The following is a 926-nucleotide window of genomic DNA, read 5'->3' as shown; positions in this document are numbered from 1 at the left end:
TTTTAAGTACTGTTACTGGAAGTCTAAACAATACTGGAAGCAGCCCAGTAGATTTTTCCAACAGCTGTAATACTTCTGGTCAGCTTGCAGATTCTGAATTATGTCTTGGCATATTGTCATCCAAGTGTGGTATATGTGGCCAGCTGTGACTTTCAAGGAGGACCAGGACAGACTAAGTGTAGAATGGGCCCCAGGCCTGCTGACCATCACTGGAACTGACTCAGCTCCCGTGTCATCAGACTGACCTATCTGTCGAGATGAAGCTGGGGAACCCANTAGTCAGAGCTTTCTTCCTGCTGGAGTTTCTTCCACACACAAAACAAGACTGATTGCCACCATATCCATTTTCAGTGACTGGGCTCATAAAGAGATAAACTCTCAGGTGTGAGGAGGGTATTCCTGTCGGTTCAGGATGAGTGACAGGGTCTTTGCTGTTTCGAGCAGGATACAGGACAGCAAGCGTCATCATCGCGCTAACGGATGGGGAGCTACACGAGGACCTCTTCTTCTACTCAGAGAGGGAGGTGAGTGGCAGCCACTGGGTCTCAGGGAGGAAACGGGACCTAGCCCTCAGCTCAGAGCTAGAGTGTGTAGTATGTGCATGGNGTATGTGCGAAGACCAGGACCCCCTTCTGTATTCAGACAAAACCGATAGTCATTGTTGGTTAAAAACCTGAATGAAAGTGTTCCATATGTAAAAATAATCATAATAATTCACTTTTAAAGTCAATTTTCATGTCTTACACATGGAAAATAGTTTCCTCCTTTCAAAAAGGTCTATGATGCACTATCAAAGGCACTATATTACTATAGCAGGTTAAAAATGTCATGCATGCATTTTAAACAATAAATGCTTGTACCAATTTTTTTCCCTTTTCCCTCATATTTTCTGCTAAAGACATAGAGGAGAGAGAGCTTTCTGTGAT

General features: G+C 43.8%; 1 protein-coding gene across 1 annotated transcript in view; it reads left to right on the top strand.

The window, feature by feature from the left end:
• The window catches only part of LOC110295693 (ANTXR cell adhesion molecule 1), an 84,352-nt gene that overhangs the window by 27,297 nt on the left and 56,129 nt on the right, over positions 1-926 (top strand). Inside the window, exons 5-6 of the mRNA XM_029478222.1 lie at positions 91-124; positions 445-524. Of these exons, the coding sequence (XP_029334082.1) occupies positions 91-124; positions 445-524 (114 nt within the window). The remainder of the gene's footprint in view (positions 1-90; positions 125-444; positions 525-926) is intronic.

This window comes from Mus caroli, chromosome 6, assembly GCF_900094665.2.
Source record: "Mus caroli chromosome 6, CAROLI_EIJ_v1.1, whole genome shotgun sequence".
Classification (NCBI taxonomy): domain Eukaryota; kingdom Metazoa; phylum Chordata; class Mammalia; order Rodentia; family Muridae; genus Mus; species Mus caroli.
Note: the sequence above shows the minus strand (reverse complement) of the source record. Positions and strands in the feature narration are given on the sequence as shown.